The 18,431-nt window shown below is 42.2% G+C and overlaps 1 protein-coding gene across 2 annotated transcripts in view; it reads left to right on the top strand.

Annotated features, from left to right (window-relative positions):
- Positions 1-18,431, top strand: part of scube3 (signal peptide, CUB domain, EGF-like 3) — a 66,459-nt gene that overhangs the window by 18,916 nt on the left and 29,112 nt on the right. For both annotated transcript variants that reach the window (XM_029505696.1, XM_029505695.1), the window contains exons 3-5: positions 84-209; positions 8,205-8,339; positions 17,592-17,738. In XM_029505696.1, the coding sequence (XP_029361556.1) occupies positions 84-209; positions 8,205-8,339; positions 17,592-17,738 (408 nt within the window). The remainder of the gene's footprint in view (positions 1-83; positions 210-8,204; positions 8,340-17,591; positions 17,739-18,431) is intronic.

Genomic DNA, 18,431 nt, shown 5'->3' with positions numbered 1-18,431 from the left:
CATGAGCTTGAATCTCATTTACTTCACTCTTTATTTCCCCAAATCCCAAGAAATTTCTTTAAGACTTCTCCAACTTTTTGCAGATGTCGATGAGTGTGCAACCGACTACAATGGTGGCTGCGTCCACGAGTGCATTAACATCCCAGGAAATTACAGGTGCACGTGCTATGATGGCTTCCGCTTGGCACATGATGGACATAATTGTCTGGGTGAGTATTCGATTTGTGTGTGTATTCAGCTGGCTTAATTATGCAGGAAAATTGTGTTGCAACAAAAGAGTTTGTTAAGTGAGCAGATACATTAAGATGCATGCGTCAAAATTCCCAGTCAGACTGACTTAACCCATGTGGCTGCATTAATTCTCTCCACGTCTCATGTCCCATCACGAATGGTAATATATGTTTGAACTGAGCTCTTGGTCGACTGCTGCATCAAATGCTAGCTATTTCCTCATCTCACAGGTTGTCTTAAAATGTGCTTTCATAAGTCTTGTAATAAGTCTTAGGAAAAGTTGTGAATTCATGAGGAGCTTGACCCTGAGCTGTGAGCTTGGAGTGAGCCGTCAGTCGCTGGTACTTTCCCATGGTTTAATATTTCACCAGTGTGCAATTCATATTAGTCTCGCAGAGAACATTACACTTAAAAGGTTATGAAATTAAAGGGAAAAAAATCCACAGCTCTTCGTGCTGTTGGGAGCTGCTAAACACAGACATCATCCACCCCCACCACACCAACCTATTTTGTCTCCTATCTCACCCCCCACCACCACCACCACCACCACCACCTTAAATTCCCTTTGTTTGTTATGAAACCCCCAAGTCAGAGCTCCTGCTGCTCCTCAGAAATCTTCTCTCTCTTGGTTACAACCACAGCATGATGCATTTCACTCAGGACTGAAGTCCGTCTCTCTCTGGTAACAGCTGTGTGTCAGTTGTAAAGGAACATAACAGACAGCTCAGTACACAAGATCTTACATTAAGGTGATGTGGTGACAGAAAAAACTTAGCACTTAGCAACAAATCAAATGAAAAGGCCTTCACATGCGGGCACAAAAGGCAACACACTCAGTCCTACGGTTACTTGATGAACTGTATGAAATGCTGGGATTAAGGAATGGAAAACACTCTCATCTGCAGATCGATAATAAACCTGTCCTGATTTGATGATGTCCCCGTGTCTTGGATTCTCTTTCTTTCTCCCTATTTCTAGCTCTCTTTTTTTACCTTTTCTTCACTCTCTGTTTCTTTCTGACTCTGGCTTTCTCACATCAGTGTAAAGCGGGGCTATTTTCCAAGCCATTTAACACCAACATTCAGTTGTGCGTGGATCATTTGCTTTACCGTGGATGAGCTCCTGCCTTGCGTGCAGGTGTGTAATCGCAATATATGGTTGTGTGGCTGTTGCTGTTGCATCAAACAGAGTTGCCTCCATCGATCCCTTTGATACAGTTTTTTATAGTGTAACACACAATCAAAAAGAGAGGGATTTTTTTTTTTTTTTTTTTTTTTTGTTTGTTTCATCTGCACCCTTGACGTTCTAACTGTACATTATCTGAATGGAAGAGGGAAGAGCTCTCTTAGAAGTTGGTTCCTATATAGACATCCATCCAATTCAATATTAAATGAGCAAATATTTTTTAAATCTCAGCACAAACAACAAACAGGACATAATATGCACTCATGGAATATATTGCAGCTGTGAAGTACAAATCCAGCTACTGCATCGCGACCCTGCTATGCCTGGATAATGGAATAATCTGCAGCACAAACACAGAAGAGGAAAGGAAGAGGCAGAGCCAAGGTTTCATGTTAAGGCCCCAGCTTCTTCTTTCAGGTTTAAGATCCTTCTTGGCCCCTGAGAAAAGATTATTCCCTTTGGTCCTGGCGTAGAGAGCCTAAGCGGCTGGTTCCCAGACAAGGTCAGAACCCCGGAGCCCTTATAGACCAGATGTGCCCAAGGCAGCAGAGGAGGCATTCACCTGATCCTCAGAAGTTCATGCTGAGTTTGGAGTCAGAGATTTTTAAGGTGCTTCTCTTTGGATTTACCCCATGTTGTTCTTTCCACAAAGACCCAGTTATTTTGTTTTATTCCCTCTTTATTTTCATTTCATGCTAACATTGCAGTCTATATTCCCAGTGTGCAACACAACTTCCTGCTCTCAGCCCTGCTGAGGCTTCTCTTCATCCAGTAAGAGCCTGCACACACGAATCCCTGTCGACATCGTCTTTTGTTTGCTTGCTTTTGCACGTGCCACACGGTTTCTTGTAATTGGATGTGTTGGCAGCATAATGACATTGGGCGGTGGCAGGAGGCGGCAGGAGGCGGCAGAGTGTGAAGCAGAACGCTGCCTAGCATGCCTCACCGGGGACACTCTGGTTTCTGAGGTCTTCTCTAAATCCCACAACAATGTCAGGGAGTCAGCAAGGTGGAAGCAATGCAATATCACAGCGCACTGCTCTTGTCTGCGCCGAGTGAGATGTCATTCACTGTATAATTTACCTCCCGGGGAGCTATTGTACCCACACAAAAGTTGTACTGAAGAGAAGAAGTGAAGCATATAAGAACCTGATTACATCTTTTATAATTTTGATTACCATTATCTTGTCAGGGTGAGGGAGATATGGTATTTAATTAGCACACCTCTTTCATGGTAAGGCTGTAAAGGATTTCTCAAGTCTTGGGGAAAACAGGAATCAATGTCAATCTAATCCAAAACACACATCCTTTTTACAATGAAAACCAGATGCAGGAAGGCTATTAGTTCTCCACTGTAGCACCACCGTCCCCACATTTATGACCTCTGTGTTTTGTTTGAGGTCCGACAGAAACCCAAATACCCTCTTATCGTGGCTACTTTGTGAAATTCTCTGAAGCATTTTAATATCATAAGCATCTGCACAAACATTCTCAGTCCTTATGACCACAAATCACAACATTTCGCTTCCATCTGGAGCAAAAAGAGACATAAAAAATATATTTCTTATGCTCTGACAAAGTGGAAATGCCACAATTACATGCAGTCTTAATATAAATCTGTGGAATAAACAAAGGCAGGCATGAAATAAGCATAGATGTTCCACAAACCCCCCCCCCACACACACACACGCACACACACACACACTGTGCTGTCAAAGCATTGTTTGCTCATGTTATATCGCTCCCTTTTGCTAAAGAACTGATATGGCTCCTTCTATCTGGAGCCTCATATCAGCAGCCATACTTTATACTCACACTGGCTTAACAGACCATGTTCCTTTGATTTCTATTGACCAAAACTGATTTAGTTTGTATTGATTTAGCAGGGCTCAACTCCCTATGCAATTTATAGGGAAGTGAATGCCCTTTTACTTTAACCTTCCCCAAAGACAAAACATGATCTATTACACAAAAGCAATGTCATTAAAGCTTGATTTTGAAGTAGAACTACCAAAATGTCACAGTCAGTAAGCACTGTTGTTAATGGCTGTAAATGTACAGTTATGTTTCGTCGTTATTGTTTTTTTTAGCCTTTGAAATTGAAAGTGATCCTCAGACTGTTTAATAGAAAATGTCTTTATCTGTCATCTGCCATGAAGTGTCTGGTGGAGCTTGAATCCCTACTTTTGTAGTCCTGTGGGGTCATGTTGCAAGGTTGGCTGATCAAACGGGAGGTTTCAGACTGATGTATTATTGACCAGGTTCTGGTGGGAAAAAAACAGTCATCAAAGAGCGTCATGCTGATATGCTCTGCAGCCTTTTAAATGCATTCCTTTAAAGTGCAGTGGCTGCCCTTTCAAGCCAGCAATGATAACCTCTGCACCTCTTACTTCAAGAGAAAATACTTGATTTTAGCCCTGGTGATGTGTCTTAAACTACAAATGTTTAACTCCTGAATATGTCGGCAGATTTAGTCTAGCCTGTGCTGATCTGGTTAACTCCTCTCCCATTAGTACAGACGCTGCTGGGGCTTAGCATTAACTCTCTTCACTTCCCTTCTGCAGATGCAAACACCTCAGCGAGCAGCCACCTCGCTTTTGTTGTGACATGCACTGATCGGGTTTGGGCACGAGAGTCCCTCCACAGTTGAGAGGAGAGGAGCCACGGTGATGAGTTTAAAGGGGGACTTAAGAATGGTGCATTAACTGACTCCTGAAGACTGTATCAACACACTCCCTCTCTCTTCGACCAGGATTGTTCAGTTCCATGCACCATGAAATGAACAATTCCAGCTGAGCCTGCTGGCAGGGCTTTGGAGGAAACTCAAGCCTGAGTTTGGGTTTAGTGATGTGAGCATGTACCAGACTGGGAGCCATCAGACATCAGCGCAGGGCCTCTTGTCTCATTGGCATGAGGCTGTCCACCCAAACACTTATCCTGGGGTTTTGTTTTTAAAATACTTCCAGACTTGTTTTGCAGGAACCAGTAAGCATGATCTTAGCTCATAGATTTTCATTTAGGAAAAAGAACTCCAGGTCTGTGCTTATTTACCAAAGTGGTTACCTGGGAGATGGGCCCGAAGTTGAGAAAGTCTGAGTTCAATCAATGCTGCATTCACTTTTGTTTATGCAATAGCATAAAAATCAAACCTTGCTGCTGATTTGAGAATGAAATGCTACAGTAAACAAACATTTTATTCATGTTTGCTTAGCAGATGTGAATCAAATAGCTGCATTAGAAACAGTCGTTCAGGCAGACATGGAGCGCTGGAGCAAATCATTCACAGCTAAATACTGTGTGTTTTAATGCTTCAGCTGTCATGATTTAAGAGGGCGTGTGTTCTGCAGATGAAAGTCCAGAACATCTTGCAACATATCAATTTATACAAGCTCGGCTGACAGGCTCAAATATTTGTTAACATCATGCCTGTCTCTGTGTCCGTGCACTCAGGGGCGGTAGTTCTTTCAGGCCGGGTTCAAACCTCGTGCTGTGGCCGCTGTTCAGTCAAGTAGTTGAAGAAATGCACAGTCATTGAACTCCAGAAGCACCAGAGAGCAGGAGGAGGTCTCATAACCCTGTTTAAAATAAGAAAGGATCTTGTTTTAATTGAAGCGAGCTGTGTATGTGTGCCACTGAAGACAAGTTGGTGCCTGTTCATCTACCAGAGCAGCATGGTCTGCCCCTGCCGTCCCCAGCTGTTTTGCTGCCTGCCCCTGCACATGGCTCTGATTTGCTGCCTTATTAAAGAGTGCGCGCCTCCTCAACTCCTGTAAATGAAGTGCCCAAAGAGGCCAGAGTCCGTCCACTCACCTCTTTGTCTCTGGTATGTCTAGACGACAGAGCCAGTTCTGTCTGATCTAGACAGAGGCCAAGCCACAGGATGGAAGCATGGACAGCTTTGATGACAGACAGCAGGAGTTTTTCATCTGCTCCTGGAAAAAACAAACAAACAAAAATAAGCAAAGAACTTGGATCCAATAAATGAAAAAAAAAAAAAAGAGAGAGAGAGAGCAGTTGAGCTTTTCTCCCAAATAAGTGTTCAGGAGTTTCTGTAAAGCAACCGCCATGTTTACATGGCTCTAAAGCTCTGCACAAGGCCAAATGTTATATATACAGTCAGGGCTATCTGAGAAACCAGTGGACATGGCCTCTGCAAACACAACCAATCTCTTAATCTCTCTCCATTTGAACCTTCCTTTTCCCTTCATCTCCTCAAGTAAAGCAGGGATAGAGCAGAGGCATGTCTCATTTTTCAGAAGTAAGGCAGCCCTTTTAACTTGATTAAGACTTTTTTTTCCATCCTCTCAAGAGAATTTTTAAAAAATGTTTTAAGTCTAAATAACATGAGCACTTCTCCTGGCCATGCCAGAACCCCTTTCCGCTTGGAAATATTTGCTTTGGACGCCAGCCTTGCCCAGCACACAACACAGGCAATTATGGGAGCTATTTAAGCAGGAGAGATCTACTGACAGGCGACGCCTCATTTGAAGGGATGAAGGAATCAGGAAATGAAACCTTCATTGATGCGCTGAGGGTATGGAAAGAGTGTTCCCCAAGGTCGTCTGAAGTGGTTTGCATATCTCGTGGGCATTCTGTTCATGTGTTGTGGACTCTTGCATTTGTGTAGACTTTACATTTTTAATTTTTTTATTTCAGGTTTGTGTGAGCAGGAGTCAGAGACTTTATGCATGTGTGGGGATGTTTTCCCATACGAGTTGTGGAGTTTTTTTTGTTTGTTTGTTTTTGGGTTTTTTTTGGTGCATGCTAACAGTTTATCTGCAAAGGTGCAGCTGTATTGTATTTTTTATTTTTTTTTTGCCAGTTTTCATCAGCTCAAAGGTCTGCTCTCTGTTACTGCCACTTTGATGATAGAGATGCTATGAGGTCAACCCAAAAGCAACCACACAGTTGAATGAAAGCCTGAATTTTTTTTTCTTCGAAACTGTCCCTTTACTGTCCAAATGTTAACTTTAGTGAACTTTTTTTTCAGTTTGAGCTGTTTCAACTGGCTGCAGAGTGATGTCTTAGCCAGTTGACCTCGACTGACACAACACATTGTTTTTAGAGGGAAGAGACAGTTTTGTACATGGAATGTGAGAACAGAAGAGAGGACTTGGCAAGCTCACAAGGGTCATGACTGCTACCTGCCAGCGACCTACACATAAATCCCAGATGTCTCTGTCTCATCAGGTGCCACTTTGCTAGCCCAACGTGTGTGTATGTGTGTGTGCATTCTGTGATTCCACGTCTGTTTGATTTTCAGTGTGTAAAAGGGAGACAAGAGAGAACGGGGTGAAGTCAAACTTCTAACTTTGCTTGGCTGAGAATTTCCCAGAAAGGAAACTTAATCTAGAGGTCTTCTCAGACTGGACAAATAGACAGTAAATTAGTTTCGCACGACAGTTTATTTAAAAAAAAAAAAAAAAAAAGGCTTGTGTATACAGAAGATTATTGATGCATTGAGCAGAGGGATGGATAAGGTTCCAGCATGGTCAGTAATGAGGGATGTAGCCCAGATCTCTGGGGGAAGATGGAAGGGAAGACAGTGCAGTCAGACACAGGGAGAGGAGGCTGAAGCTGCTAAGCTCTGCAGCATGGTATAGAAGATAGAAGGGAAAAAACATCTTTGATTTGCAAAATTATTTGGAAAGCCATACATGGGGCCATTCTGAAAATTAATAGTGGCATTGGTTTCTTCTGTGTCTCCTCCCCAACATCCTGCCATCTCCCTGCATTCTTCCCATCATGGGTCTGACAGACACTCATCATCAGCAGGTACTCTGACCCAGGTAGATCACGTTTCCCACTTGCCAAGGGATTGTGCTGCTTGTGCATTTTTATAGCTTAGTGCTGCACATTTGGAAGTTTTCAGTGTAACTCTGGTGTGCTTCCATTACAGACTTGGCTTTCTCAGACCTTTTAAGACAAACTCTGACTTTTCACAATATTTCCAATCAAACCCCAGCTTCTGTTTGCGTGATATAAATTATGATCATAAGTAATATAAAAGTCAATTTTGAAAAACACTTTTCAAATTTGAAATACATTTTTAAAAATTAGTTGTGGATATTGATTCAATTTTTTTATCAGGAGGCAATACTGAGGATGGTTTTAGTTTTCAAAAAGAAATATAAAAAAACATAAGTGGAACAAATATTCATTCAGTTTCAAATAAGCTTTTTACACAGGTACATTTATTGGCATTAAATTTTCTTAAGTTTAGTCTGCTGGTCCAAGAATTGGCCAGGCTGAAACATCTGAGCAATGACAAGATGGATGACCATGCAATCCCCAAAGGATTAATCATCATGTCTTTGGTGATCCTCTGTCGTTTTCCTCTAGCGCCACAGTGAAATTATCATTTTGTGGCTATGAGTCAAATGCTTCAATAACAATATTTCACTGCCTTTAGTCATGTCCACCACAGGATGAGTTTTAGCAACATTTATACCTCCCATATAGCACCGTCGTCATTAGAAAATTGACAAACAAGATAGTAAACATGATCAATATTACACCTGCTAAATGTGACTGTGCTTGTAAATGCAGTCTCACCGAGTCACTGGCATGGCTGCAGACTCGTACTGCTTTTTATTCCATTCACTTATTGCCTATACCCCATATAATAGAGTTTTCATTTCAGAGTTAATCCCAATTAACAGCACTTTATCCATTAAATGGTTCACGATTCCAGACAACCTTCAGCCAAAAAGTAATCTGTGTAGCATTTTCTTTCTGTCTTCAAGTGATCTTATTCATTTTGAATTTCTGTGTCTATCTCCTGGCAGATGTGGATGAGTGCTCAGAGGGCAATGGCGGCTGCCAACAGATTTGTGTCAACATGATGGGCAGCTACGAGTGCCGCTGCAGAGAAGGATTCCTTCTGAGTGACAACCAGCATACCTGTATCCAAAGGCCCAAAGGTTAGTTACACACAGACACGCGCGCACATATAAATAAACATACAATTTATAGAAAACAGCAGGGTACATGCTGTTGGGCTCCAGTGAATTAGTTTAGTTTGGGTTTAACGGGATGTGGTGAATGCACATTGTTTTTAAGTTTTACTGTATCTGTGTGTTCAGATCCAGGCATTTGTGAAAAATATGAGTTAGTGTATTTACACACATACTGGGATCAGCCCTAACAGGCCTAAATGAAAGGTGAGTGAAGGTAAGTGTCTCCAGACAGAAGGGAATGGAAAAAAAGAGCAGGGATAAATCTCTTTTTGTTTTCTACCCACCCTTTCAAATTGAACCAATCTAGAGCTTGGCAGCATTTTAAGGTATGTGGTATGAGAGTGGCCTGCAGGGCCTGAGCAGAGAAAACAATTAAAGGTGTACCCTTGGGCAGACACACCTCTTGCTTTTAGAGCATTCCTGTGGGATGGGGACGTGACAGGAGAAAATACAGAGCAAACCTGCTCTGAGCTTTGCTCATCCAACACAAGAGCACCGCAGATGTTCATACACTGACAACATTACAGCAGTATCTAAATTTTGCATGCTGCCTTGTAGAAATTCTCTTCATTGCCTGAACTTTACAAGGCTGTGAAAAAGCAGCACAGAAATTTAGGCTGTGACAAATCCTTTGGAATTATTTTTAACGGCACAAATTGATATTTGTCATAAAAAGATCAGTTTCTTGGGTATTTCAACTCCTCTGCGTGCCTCAAAATAATGGAAAGGGAGAAGCATTTTTCTGTGCATTGTTGCACAGCGTACTCTGCCTCTGTGTTCTGTTCAGCAGATTTGTTTTGTCATTGCTCTGAAAAGCAGCATCAGAGAAAATGAACAGCTGCTTTTGCTATCACAAAGCACATTTATTCAAGGAGTAATTATCCAGCTGTCCTCAGATTCCTCATCTCTGACGGTTCAGGCTGGGACTGTATTGCAGTTCTTTTGGTTCCTTGGGGCCCTGACAGAATGCACAACAGGATCCATGTGTCTCCTTGTCCCTGCCCTTCGTGTCCCCCCTCCTGTCTTTTGGAAGATAACTGCTCATGTTGGAAGTCATTAGACCGTTATGTTTCTGAGTCCTCTAGATGGTAAACCGAGGATCTTGGGAGTCTGGTTTATGAAATCAGTTTGGCCTAGTGAACTGTCAATGTTTACATTTCATAAACGCAGTGTTATTTGAGTGAATTGAAAAGCTGGATCATGTGTTTCAAAGCACCACAACTACATCAGTGTTGTCAGAGGAAGACCAGTCCAGTCTCCCTCCAACCTGTCTGCCTTTAACTTCTTCTCTCTTCTTTCTCTCGGTTTCTTTTAATCATCCATTCTAATATTAATTTTGTCTTTATTGCTTCCAGATGAGACAGATTTGGATGGAAAGATTAAACCATTCATCCAAATATAAACTTTATCCATTCATTAGCTACCCACCCTGTTTCTACCCATTAAATGTAGAAAAACTAACAAACAGAAAAACTTCTTATCTGGTTATTATTAGTGCTTTTAATACAGTGTTTGTCTGCAACAGTGGTGAGGAAGTAGCTTTGCCAGGTTATTGGGCAATAAGCCTGGATTGTTGCAAACATCACTTAACTCACTTCCTAAAAATTATGCACAAATGGCTCACGGGGCGGGGGGGGTGGGGGTGGGGGTGGGGGGGTCGTTGAGAAAAATTAAAACTAATCTAATCTCCCAAGTTGCATTAAATGCAAATGCAACCCTGCATTCGTTCTGCCAAGTCTCTTAAAGAGCAAAGCCTGGGGGGGCAGTTCGTTCATGAGCTTTATTGTTCTCATTAAAAAGACATCAGCTTTTCATTTCTTTCATTAATGGGTCAGGTGCTCCTAGGGCAACTTCTGTGAGTCTTCTTGGGGATGGTGGAGAACTGGTCACTGCAGTACATGGTGCTACCAGTCCATTTTCCCCTCGTGGTAGGAAGCCCTTGTTAGCAGTGAGGCTGTGCCAATTAGGCAGCAGGAGTCTGCTAGCCTCTCAACTAATGACAAGGCTGCTGCCGGCCTGTCTCTTATTAGACCTGACCCCCCCCCACCCCCAAACAGGACTAACTATGGCCAAATGAAGGCTCCATCGTCTAGCTGGCCAAAATGTAACAGTTCATTTATTCTCCCCAAACATTTTTTTTTCAGTCAAGAAATGAGACCTTTGAAAGGCCAGCCAAGGTGCTTAGTGGTTGATAGGAATGCCATTTAGGTCAAGAGGGGTTCCACTGCTTTGTGTTTGATTTATTGTCTCTCTTATGTAGGAGGATAACAGGGACGTATGTGTGTGAGATGGGATCCAGCACATTGGAATTCAGGAATTTCTAGCTCAGTCAGACCACACGTCCATATATTTCTGAGTATCCGGTAGAGCAATTACCTTAAGTGTGTACTGATGGGTCGTTGCGTAAGTCACGTATACTAATTTATGTATTCAGTCTATTTGTCCCTGTCTCCAACAACACCAAACAGCCACTTTGAAATAGTCACATTTTGTCTACATTCTGAGCAATTTTGAGATATTGAGCTTCGACGTTTTCACATTAATAAAGAAAAACTGAAAGAACCTTTTCATTTTCGCTACCTGACTAAATCTTAATAATGTGAATATATGAATAACTTAATTATGACAAGAATGCCAGGTAAAACCAAAGAATGACGATGGGGAGAAATAATCAAATCAAGAGCTGTGTAGAATTCATTGACAGGCGGTGCAGCTGAACACGTTTCACACGTTCCACAGAGCAAAAGGCAAAGGAAAGATGAAACTTTTAACATAAAGTTGAGTTGCCTGGATCAAGGTCCCTGTCACATCTGCCAATCAGTGAGGTACAACCGACATTGTGAGGAAAGCTGTGGATATCAACAAGGAGTCTTAAAGGTCACACCTGTCTGGTGATTACATAACAATCTGAAACTCGTCTGAGGGAAAACTTTGATTACATGAACCCCGATGCCTCACCTTTCACTGCTGGCATAAATCTGTTTATGCACCGCTGCACTTGAGCCTGTAAAGTGCCCACTCACAAACCAGAGAAGATGAAAGGAAGTCTGTGTGACAGAATCATATGTTTTGTTCAGTTTTTTTCCCAGGATTAAAACAGGAAATCTCACATAGCAAGTTAAATCACTGTGTACTCAAAACTGTGAAAATTTTTAATAGATTAATCAATGGAGAAACTATTTTGATGATCGATTAATAATTTCAAGCAAAAAAGACCAAACGTTCAGTTTCAGCCTATCAAATGTCCGAACTTTCTGCTTGAACACATTATTTAAATGGAGTATCTCAGGCATTTTCTGATATTATATGGAGAAATCAATAACTGAAAGGTAATTGACCCAGTTAAATGCAGGCCAGTGAACTGCCATATGTTTAGATTGATCTTAAAATCATTTTACTTATATTTCCATCTTTCTATATTTCATCATCTTTCCAATATTGTAAAAATTGGCCTTATCAGCCACCTGGCTAATGATGTAAGTGGAGCTCTGTGTCTGTATAGTACGTCTTCTCTTTCCAGGAAATGTGTGCCAATGAAAATCTCTTCCTGCGTTTACAGCTTTCATTAGCTTCCCAAAGGTGTTGTTACCCCTTGGTCTCTCCTCTGTATCTCTCAATCTCTCTTTTTCAAATTAAAAAATGAACACCGTGGACGTGACGGACATAATCATACATTCTCATCCACACATACACACAGGCTTATGCACAAGCGCATAATTCAAGAATTAATCCCGCTGGAGGCACATTCAGACGTTCTGTTATGACATTTAGATGCAGACCGTGGCGTGTTGACTTCAGGTTGGTGGCTATTGCTGCGGCAAAGTGAGGACTTTTCCAATATTGTGATCAAATCCATAATAAATGGCTGCATCACTGTCTCAGTTCGTTTTGCTGTGCAGCCATGACATTTCTTCTTTATGAAATCAGGCAAGGGTCACTGACTCATATTTATTTATGTTAGTTTGTTTGGGGTTTTGTTTTTGTTTTGTTTTCTTTTTACTTATAACAAATGGATAGAAGTTAGCATCTTCCCTACTATGTAATATCCATTTAGCAGACTGTTCCACATTTTAGTTTCATGAAGTCATGTTCTGCAGAAATGCCAGAGTCTGTCATTCTAGTGATCCAGTTTTTAGTATTGCAAGCTCAAATATATGACTATATCTGTTTGTTATAAGGATTTTTATGGGTTTTTACGCAATTTCTTGTCTTGTGCTTTGTGGTTTTCTCACTGTGCAGGAGCCGACCTGGTTCTTACATGTTCCCCTTAGTGGGTCTCAGCAGGCCTGCCTGCCTGCTTGTCTGTGCATTGGCCACAGAACTGTTTTTACAAGTGCAAAAGTCGCTGGTCCATTGCTCTGCAGTCCAACCGTATAACCAGGCTCTTTTCCTATTCTTGGGAAGTGGAGCGAAAGGAACGCCTCATGCTTCCATTGCTACCTATTAAATCTCTTCCAGAAGTCTAGCGCCAGAGACAAGGACATATGGGACACTTCTATATTCTTCTTGTCTTTCCCTGTCCACCCATCTTCTCTCCTCTTTCTTCCCCTGTCTCTTTCCTACATTATGTTCCCTCATCTTCCCTCTTTGCCCAGACAGGCCCCACGCCCCCACTCCCTCACCCCCACCCTTAAGCAAATATACATCAGTGCTTTGGGCTTTCGCAAATGTTGGCGCCATTGCAACTGAATTCGCCGTCCCTCATTTGAGATGGGCATCCTTTTTGCTCATGGGTTTGTTGAAGGCCATCTCTAAGCCGGCCAGCCCGGCTTGCTACTGCGGACTGCCTGAGTGCCAATGGGGTTTTTCCACTAACACTTGGCCGTCATGGCTTTAACCAGAGGGCCAGACTGAGCTCTGCACAGACAGACGCCTTCTTTAGTTGCCTCTCCCTTTTGATTTTGTAAAGAATCAAAAGGGAGAGGCAATCCTCTGTAATAACATACTGTATCTCTAATCTTTTGTATCTCTATATTAAAGAAAGTGAGCTGTGCTCTGCCACCAGAGTTGTCTGTTCTGTTGAGAGGATAATTTGCTCCTTTGGGACTCCATAGTGAGGTGACCTTGATAGACTGAGAGGAAGAGTGAAGGGGAGAGTGGCAGCGTCCCATAGCAGGTGCTGCACAACTGCAACTGTCGGTGACACAGATGGGCAGACGTTCAGCAGTGTGCATGTAACATACATAATACATTATTCAAATAAACCTCTCACAATGCATATATTATTATATACATTAACACTGTATATTCCGTTCCAGAAGTGCTCATTTAAAGTATTACACTGGTGATGTATACCAGTGAGAATGTGGTACACAGCATTAAATATATGGTTGTGTTTTGTTTCAGTGTAATATCCTAATCAAGGTTATACATCAAGAACTAGTTTGTTTATGCTTTTAGCGTCTCCTCTGTGAAATAAATGAGCAGTCTGAACAAGCTCTCCAGGAGCTGGAGAAAATCAGTGCTCACACAACAGACCAAACAGTAGCACTTGGGAGTTGGTGGGGAGCAGTTACTTCCTTGACCAGCTGGCTGCCCCGTTGCTCCGTCTGACCATCTGCGTTGCAACTCGGCCCAACCCAATCCGGTTCAACTCCTTTCCCATTCTCCTTTCCATGCGCTGACATTTTTATCCTCCTATTAAAACTTTTAAGGGCCCATTATCTAAGAGGAAGGAATGTTGCTTTAATAGTGTGGTGGCTCCATGCTTAGGCCCCTTCTTTTCAGTTTGTAACTAACACTAGCTAGCTGCTTAATGTTCTCCACCCAGTGTCGAGCAATGAGGGGACCATCTCCCCCTCGGGGACGTAAGACAGCGGCCCAACCCCGGACAATGAGCCTTCTTTTCACCGCCCCGAGCACTCAGAACAGACCATAAACCCTTGGCATGCTTTCCTCCACTTCAACCCCATTGTTTGAGTCTCTCCACTTCATGGTTCTCAGGTTTAAGAGAGCTCTCAGGGTTGTGATGAAGAACTTGTGGCCTCTGTGGAGCTTTGTTTGAGGATCACAGGTGTCAGACCCCATGTTAACTTTTCGTCTTCTTCTGGTTCCTCATGTCAGGTTAAAACTCATACCCTACTGTTGACATTTCACCATTTGGATTTTTTGGTGGGTAAGTCCTACATAACCTGTAGCTTCTGAGCACAACAGGTGGTCTAGGAGAATCCTTCCTTGACAATAAATTGTTTTACTGCATCAAGGCATAGTAGGCTTTCAGCAGAGCTGGTCTGTTTCTGAGAAAGCTAGAGAAACAGCCTATTCCTTCTTGCATGCTATAGCTTTTAAATCATGAGCTGCTGCCTCATACAATGATTTCATCTCTGATCAGTCTCCAAAGAGCTATCCATTTAGGCTAAGTTGCTCACAGGAGTTGCCCTCATCAGTAAATCCTCAAGTTCCTTTAGTTTTTTTTTTTTTTTTTCACATTGTCCCAACCTGTGGCTTCAGACAGGCAGTTGTGTGATGTGACCAGTAGTTAATGTCAGGTCCTGCAGAAACTGAGGCTAATACCACATATTGTACTGAAGTCCCACTGGCTCGACGGTACTACATTGATTCTGCTCCAAAAAATTGGAAAAAATAACTTACAGCTGTCACTTTATCGCCAGAGGGCCATGCTGAATGCATCATTCTTTAGGTAAGAATGGGAAACGTAAGTACTGGAAAAGAGTATCTGTATATTTTTAAAAGGTGCCAAAAAGTCCCAAAAAGTCATTTTCTCAGTCAGCTCATTTCTATTAAACGTGAACACACTATTTTCCACCAGTTAGTCATTTCACATGAGAGATTTCTTCTCTACTCAGAAAAAGGTAATGACACAAAATTGTATTGTTTGGTCAGTGTGAGTCAAAAATATTTCCAATCGACATGTCGAACTAAGCTAACTGGCTGCTCGTGACTTCTCGTTCAATGCACAGATCGGCATATTTCAGAAAATATCAAGCTATTCTGTTAAGATACACACTATTAGCAAAGCCAAAGGTTTATTGGCTTCACCTTTTGGTGTTGGGCACAGAGATCATGACCTGCCTGAGAGATTAAAGTGGTAGTTTCTTTGCAGATGACTTCCTCTTGTTTTCTTAGTTTAGTCTTGTTGCAGCGGTCCTCTTTAACAAGTGCAGTAGCGTTGATTATGACTTTGAGTGTGAAAGCCGTACAGTATACTGACTCTGGTTTGTCCCTCAGTAGCTATTTTTTGAAATGCTCCTTGATTCCAAAATACCAGTTGTGTGCTTGTAAAGTGGTCTTTAAAGTGGATTTTTTTTTTTTTTTTTATTGGTTTCTACTTATACATTTGTGTTTCATAGGTTGGCATATTGTTCTAGTGGATCATGGCATACATGATCTATTTTTTTTCCTCCACCCCCATATGATTGGATGTTTTCCTTTCTGCTTCCAACCATTTAGTAATGATAAAAACTGGAGGTCTTTGGCAGTCAGTAAGGGAGTAGGGAACCACACCGAATGGATGATAGCTGAGCCTGGCCTGGAGAAAAGGGCCATTGTGTCAACACTTTGGCTTTTATTGGTCCTCGGAGAGAGGAAGGCCCAGGTTCTGGCCCCAGCTTGACATGCTATTGATAGATGGGTCTACAGCATTTAGCCAGAGGTGTTGCATAAGGACCTCGATCAGTAATCCTTACTCAGTTGGAGTTCTGTAGTTAGATATTTAATCCTCCGTCACAGTGATAGATGTAATATCCAATATCCACATAACTCTCTGTGAAGTACAGCACTTTAAAGCAGCTGCTCTGTTGATGCCCACTGATGGTCATTTGGTGCAGCTTTGCTACACCTCCATCCTGCCGCCTTCAGAGCTGAAGCATCAGCTAGCACTGGGGTTCCAATGGCTCAGGCTGAGGAAGTGGGAGAAGATTTATGACCAGGCGACACTTGTCAAAGTGATGGAAAGTATTTAATTCACCAAAAGCCACAATGGTCTGTCACACTTGCATTTTTTGGCTCCTTCAAATATAGAGAGCCTCAAAATAAATTCCTGACATCAGCTGAGAGCAGAAATCCATACAACGGTGGGCTGAGCTTTTGGCGAAACATGTGGAAAACAAGAGGGCATAATTAAAAGAGGTTTCAGTGGCAGGAGCTAAAGTACAAAAAGTAATTAAGAAAAAAATGATGTAAAAACCTGTTTCTGTCAAGCTGGGATGGTTTCTCCATGTAGCCCTGGGGTCAGCTACATTGAAACTATATGACAGCACACAGTTGTCGAGACTGGCACACTATAAAAGAACAACATCTATACACGTATATAGATGCTTAAATTAATAGCAAAAAAGTAGGCTAATCTAGAAAGTTAGACCTCCAAACACCCTTCAATGTGATGGCAGATTTAATGAGACATTAATGGAGATCTCTTCTTGCACATTGCCTCCCTGTTCACCAGAAGAGAAAGAAAAAGAGATCTGTTTGGTTTTTAATGAGCGAGAGAGCTGGGGTTTGTCACTGCATCTGTAGCAGTGGCAGGATTTCACAATGAATAAGCCATATATCAGTCTCACTCCACGAAGGCAGCAGTATTATTACAGTTTAGAGCAAAGCAGAGGGAACGCTGCGGCCATTTGTGTTATAATTCATGACACAAGGGTCTTCAGTCGAATGCCTGCCAGGATTCTGTTGTACCTTTTCATCAAGCATTTATACATCATAGAAATAATGTATCTTTTTGAAGCACGTTTTGAATAATTAAATGCCTTTTTCCCCAGTAACATCTGGATTTTCTAGTCTCAACCTTACAGATTTTTTTTTTTTTTTTGATAAATTAAGTAAGCACGCTCTTCTTTTGGTGCAACCTCCTGAACTCTTGTCTCTGCAGGGAGAGTTTAAAAAAAATGAGTAATTTTTTTTTTCCTCTGTTTTCTTTGCTTTATGGGGGATTACCTCAATTAAAATCTACGGGATCAGCTCCTGCTGGGAGATTTATCCTTCCTGCAGGCAGCCGCTTTTTTATAGGCTGGAGCAAGTAAGCATGTTCCAACAAGTGCTGGAGTCTTTGTAAAGGGGTACAGGGCATGTCAGTCACCAGCAGTAGGCATATATATGACTCAGGGCCAGAATGCGTGACAGGCATTTTTACTCCCACTGCCAGCTCTGTAATATCTAATTTAAAAATCTTTGTGTTGAAGAAAAACTTGAGTAAACTTTGTGGCTATTATAAGATAAACGCTCTCCCTCTCTGTCTTTCTGTTTCCTTCACAGTGCAAGCAGAGGGCACAAAGGATGGACCCACCTGCATGGACAAGAATCATGGCTGTGCACACATCTGCAGGGAGACGCAGAAGGGTGGCATCTCCTGCGAGTGCCGACCTGGATTTCAGCTCACCCGTAACATGAAGGACTGCAAGTGTAAGTCATCTCTAAATCAAGCACACACGCACACGCATGAGGATGTATAGGCTCCTCATGAAAAGGTGATCAGGGTTGGAAATCTGTCGGTGATGGATAATTACACTCCACAAACGCCTTCTAACAGATTTAAAGTAGGTTACATTTACATTACTTTGCAAGGCAGTAGCTCAATTCCTCAGAAGTCCTCGCAAAGAAGAAAACATGCTTCTCAAATAAGGAGCTTCTCAAATTTACGCAACCAGGGCAATTGTGGAGGTTACTCGAAGGGGACTGCTCTGATGGACAGCGCACACTTCCTGTTGCTGTGCAACGAAGATCATCCTGTCAAAGATGGGGCCAGGGCTGATGGGGGATTTGTCTGTGTTTGGATAAGGATTGGAGAAGTGTTATTCTATAGTTTTTCTGTGACAGCTCAGGAAAAGGGCATAAGGCGTTGGGATGGTAGGGTGCAGACAGGATGGCGGTGGAGGGCTCGTGCTCTTTTTCACTCTCTCATCACAGGTGTGTTTAAAGTGCCAAGGTTAATGCTTCCTTTGCCTGCCAGCATCAGTGTTTGAGATAGAAAGATTTGCGCACACACACACACATGAACACACAAACTTAGACGAGAGATTGTACTTTTCAGAGTGACTTACAATGAGTGAGTATGTTCAGCCTTTTGCTCAAGGCTACTTCATCAACTGAGTTAAA

Source organism: Echeneis naucrates, chromosome 7 (genome assembly GCF_900963305.1).
Source record: "Echeneis naucrates chromosome 7, fEcheNa1.1, whole genome shotgun sequence".
In the NCBI taxonomy this organism is placed as follows: domain Eukaryota; kingdom Metazoa; phylum Chordata; class Actinopteri; order Carangiformes; family Echeneidae; genus Echeneis; species Echeneis naucrates.
The sequence above is the reverse complement of the archived record's forward strand: the minus strand, read 5'-3'. Positions and strand labels throughout refer to the sequence as shown.